General features: G+C 38.1%; 1 protein-coding gene across 1 annotated transcript; it reads left to right on the forward strand.

Moving 5' to 3' along the window:
• Positions 1-1,779: 1,779 nt before the first annotated feature.
• LOC108345236 (stemmadenine O-acetyltransferase) lies at positions 1,780-3,713 on the forward strand. The gene is made up of 3 exons (XM_017583822.2): positions 1,780-2,507; positions 2,624-3,402; positions 3,513-3,713. The coding sequence occupies exons 1-2, from the start codon at positions 2,284-2,286 to the stop codon at positions 3,390-3,392; spliced, it is 993 nt and encodes a 330-aa protein (XP_017439311.1). The 5' UTR covers positions 1,780-2,283; the 3' UTR covers positions 3,393-3,402; positions 3,513-3,713.
• The last annotated feature ends 1,156 nt before the right edge of the window (positions 3,714-4,869 follow it).

A 4,869-nucleotide genomic window follows, 5' to 3' on the forward strand; every position in this document is an offset into this window, starting at 1 on the left:
TCATACAATGAAGCAAAAGGGATGAATGAATGGGTAGAGGCCATGCATAGAGAAATTAAAGCTCTGCAGGACAATGACACATGGGTTCTGACTCAACTGCCCCCAGGGAAAAATACTATAGGCTGCAAGTGGGTATATAAAACAAAGTACAAAGCTGATGGGAACATTGAAAGGTACAAAGCTCGTTTAGTGGCTAAGGGCTATACACAGCAAGAGGGCATAGACTATCTAGACACCTTCTCTCCTGTGGCCAAACTCACCACAGTCAGATTACTTATTGCTCTAGCGGCTTCCAACAGTTGGTTTCTTCATCAACTAGATGTTGACAATGTCTTTTTGCACGGAGACCTTCATGAAGAGGTCTACATGGAACCACCCCCAGGATTAAATGTATGCAATGCAGGACAGGTTTGTAGGTTAACCAAATCACTGTATGGCTTGAAACAAGCCAGCAGGCAGTGGTTTGAGAAACTTTCTTCCTTCCTGACAACTGCAAAGTTTGTCCAGTCCAAATCTGACCATTCTTTATTTACTAAGAAAACATCTACTAGCTTCACTGCCCTCCTTGTGTATGTAGATGATATCGTGTTAACAGGGAACTCTATGATGGAGATCAACCACATAAAGGAGCTTCTCCACAACAGGTTCCGAATAAAGAACCTAGGAGAACTCAAATACTTCCTAGGACTGGAAGTAGCTAGATCTAAAAAGGGGATCCACTTATGTCAAAGGAAATATGCCTTAGATATACTAGAAGACACCGGAATGTTGGGCTGTAAGCCTTCATCTACTCCCTTTCTTAGTGATACAAGCTCTCTGTACAGATTGGACAGCTACCTGGATGACCCAGGTCCCTACAGAAGGTTGATAGGGAAGTTGTTATACCTCACAAACACTAGACCCGACCTGTGTTTTTCAGTTAATTTACTTAGCCAATTTGTTCAATCACCTACTGATCATCACTATCGGGCCATCCAACACATTCTCAGGTACATCAAGTCTAAGCCATCTGAGGGGTTGTTTTTCCCTGCTGATTCTCCTCTGCAACTAAAGGGATTCAGTGATTCAGACTGGGCTACATGTCCCAACACTAGAAGATCCACGACAGGATTCTGTATCTTCCTTGGATCTTCTCTCATCTCTTGGAAATCCAAGAAGCAGAGAACTGTCTCCAGATCATCTACTGAAGCTGAGTATAGAGCGCTTGCAGCCACTGTATGCGAGATACAGTGGCTCAGTTATCTCCTACAGGACCTTCAAGTAGAAGAGTCAGGAATCCCGGCCTTATATTGTGACAACAAGTCAGCCAGGCACATAGCTCACAACCAGAGCTTTCATGAACGGACCAAGCATATTGAGCTTGACTGTCATGTAGTGCGTGAGAAGATACAGGAACAACTTCTGAACCTTCTTCCCGTACGCTCCGACGAACAGTTGGCTGATATCTTCACGAAGTTTCCCCATCGCGTCAGGTTCAGATCGATTATTCCCAAGCTTGGACTGACAACCATCCATCGTCCAGCTTGAGGGGAGGCTATTGGGATTATACCTAATCCCTTACTGTCATAGAGACAGTAACCATTTTCTGTTTTACTAGGTTTATTGTTACTCGTTTTTAGTTGTTAGTTAGAGCTCTATAAATAGAGCTCTCCTCTTTACTTTTTGGGTTACACAGATGAACACTACAATATGTACAGAAAGCATTTCAGAAACATAATACAGTAATAAAAGACAGCATTTTTCTTACCTCTTTCGTTGCCCTCTTCATCTTTTCCTTCTGCGCCACCTTCAGCCGCTGCCTCTACGACGGTCAGTCTATGCGGACGCCACCACTGGTTCAGCGTCTGGGAAAACCTTGAAGACGCTCTGTTCTCTCTCTTCTTGACCCCGTATCACACACACACACACTGCTTGCGTGGCATTCGCTGCCTGTCCTAAAGCCTCATCAACAGCTGAGTGTTATGGGCTGGGCCGCATAACAGATGGAACAGTGTTGGGCCAATTCTAATAGTATCTACGGAGACAGTAAAGCCATCTTCTCCAACATCCAATAAGCTTTTCAAACTCTCTCTCCTCGATCAATTGGCTCCTCCATTTTACGTTCCTATTCTCCTCTTTTACTCTGCTTCCGATGCCACACACAACAAACCAATATCTCACAAACTGAAGGCTTCTTTATCACAAGTCCTCACTCTCTGTTACCCCTTTTGCGGAACCCTCAGAGGCAACTCAACCGTTGAGTGCAACGATGAGGGCGTTGTTTTCACCGACTGTAGAGTCCCCATGGAACTCTCAAGCCTTCTGAAAAACCCTGACCTTCACCATATCAACCACCTTTTTCCATGCGATCCCTACAACCCTGCAAGGGAAACTCTCACTGGGAACATGGCAGTTCAGTTCAACCACTTCACGTGTGGTGGTTTTGCGCTTGGCGTCTGCTTCTCACACAAGATCGCTGATGCTTCCACAGCTGCATCCTTCCTCACTGCTTGGGCTTCAACATCAAGGTATGAAGGTCACATATTCCAATCATTCTACCCATTTTATAAACTTATATACCCAGTTGTTGAGATTTGAATGTTTATTTTATAATATATTGTGTGATTAATTTGAATTTTTGCAGAGGCAACAAACCGATACTACCACAAATGGAAGAAGGCGCACAGGTTTTTCCGCCGAGGAAGATAGAAATGGACATGATTCGTGGCATGATGGGCCAAAAAAGCATTGTCACAAAGAGGTTTGTGTTCAACAGGACGAACATATCTAGACTGAAGCAGAAGCTGGGGAGCTTCGATTTCACTCCCACTAGTGTGGAAGCCGTGACAGCACTGGTATGGAAATCATCACTGGAAGCGGCGAAAGCAAGTTCAGAGGAAGGAAAAATTCCGGCATCTATGGTATCCCACGCGGTGAACATTCGCAGCAGAATGGCCCAAACGCTGTCGGAGCATTCGATGGGAAATCTGTGGCAACAGGCAGTGTCTCCGGTGGTGGAGGCGGAAGGAGAAGTGGGGCTTCGTGATTTGTGCGAGAGAGTGAGGGAAACGGTAAGAAAAATTGATGGAAATTATGTGAGTAAGCTTCAGGGTGATGAATTTTATAAGGTGCTGGAATCTTTGAAGGAAGCAAGAAGAATGGCCGCCGAAAAGGGTGTTCCGTGTTACAGCTTTAGCAGTTGGATGAGATTTGGGTTCTATGAAACGGATTTCGGATGGGGAAAACCAAGTTACGTGCGCACTATCGGAGTCCCTATAAAAAACGTGGTGATTTTGATGGGTACTAAGGTTGGTGATGGCATGGAGGCATGGATAACCTTGACTTCGCGTGACATGTTGCATTTTGAGAAAAATCCAGAACTTCTCGAGTTTCTTTCGTTTGATTCTCAATGAGATAAACAAGGTTTTTTTTTCCAAACATTAATATTAACATTTTATCTAAATTGGTATCTCTAAAATTGAAATGAAATTTTTAATATATTATAATTTTATTATTTATTTTTTTGTTTGTAGATGATCAATGGAAAAAGCTTCGGCAAGTGAAGATTCTGCCACGTCAATGATGAAATCAAATATAAGTAATATATGAATGCAATGTTGTTATTTTTTGTTTTGTAACCATATTTTAAATTTTATTATGTAATTTCAATGTTGATCGAACTTTGTATTTAAATTCAATATTTTTATTTGAATTTAATTTAAGTTAAAAAAAAACACTTGAAGTGTATTCAGTATATTAAAATTATTTTTAGTTATATTTTTATGGGTGTAGACAATCTTGTACAATCCGTGGGTTTTAGAGGAAGAGTACAATTTATTAGAGTTAAAATTAATTTAAGAGGCAAACTATACGGGTAGACTTTTTTTTAACAGAAATTAGTGCCTGCATGTTTAAACAATTCGCTGTAATATTAATAAATCTGCAGATATTTTATCAAATTACATATAAAACTCTTTAAGCATGTTATTAAATGATTACATATAGTAATGGTTGATCTAAAAGCATCAGAGTTGCTTTCAGAACCAAATTCGAATATTTATTAAATATTAATACCAAATTTTGTAGAGCTAATTTGGAGTTACCAAAACTTTATTTATCTCTTTTTTAATTAAATAGGTTTTTTCTTTTCACTTTACGGTGCTGCATGTTTAGGCTATCTTTGTTTCTACTTGCTGAAAGTATTACATTGGAATATGGTCTCATAAGTTTTTTTATTATTTACATTTACATAAGGTTATAAAGTTGTGTTTTTTTTTTATTTTTAAGTTTAAAATAAGTTTTTGTGTATAATCGTGTTATTAGAAATATTTATCAAATTAATTTTTTACCATATCAAATATTTAAATAACAAATTAATGAGATCATATTTAAAAGAGTTGTTCAATTTTAAAATTGTTCATGGTATCATGTTTGAAAATAAATGAAAAAAAATGCATGTCACGTAATCTGTTTTGCGCTTTAGCCAAATTTATCATTACGTGTCAAAATTGATAAAATATCATAACATTGAGTGAAAATATCGAGAAGTTGAGGGAATATTTCTTCAAATTTTCAATGCAGAAAACTTTGAAAAATTCATCACTCACCTACATATACTTTTTATGAGTTAGTTTTATTTTTTGTTTTACAAAAATATTATTTATTATTATATTAAAATTTGAATTTTGGTTCTGATAAAACTTCTTTTAATTTTCATTTGAAAACAAAAATATAAAATAACTATTTTTTATAACTTATATTCACGTATTCACGTCTAGATAGATAAATAAAAAATATTTTAGAGATCTAACATGTTTGTGTTGGCATTGGATTAGATTACAGACACTATAATTAGCGTATCAGGAGTAACTACTCGACCTTACGTAAAAT

The sequence above is a fragment of the Vigna angularis genome, chromosome 8 (genome assembly GCF_016808095.1).
Source record: "Vigna angularis cultivar LongXiaoDou No.4 chromosome 8, ASM1680809v1, whole genome shotgun sequence".
NCBI classification, from domain to species: domain Eukaryota; kingdom Viridiplantae; phylum Streptophyta; class Magnoliopsida; order Fabales; family Fabaceae; genus Vigna; species Vigna angularis.

Bases quoted from the DNA above. Each gene is read 5' to 3' on its own strand.
- LOC108345236 (XM_017583822.2), top strand. From the start codon at position 2,284: ATGGAACTCTCAAGCCTTCTGAAAAACCCTGACCTTCACCATATCAAC. The intron at 2,508-2,623 runs GTATGAAGGTCA...GAATTTTTGCAG, and splicing joins GCTTGGGCTTCAACATCAAG to AGGCAACAAACCGATACTAC.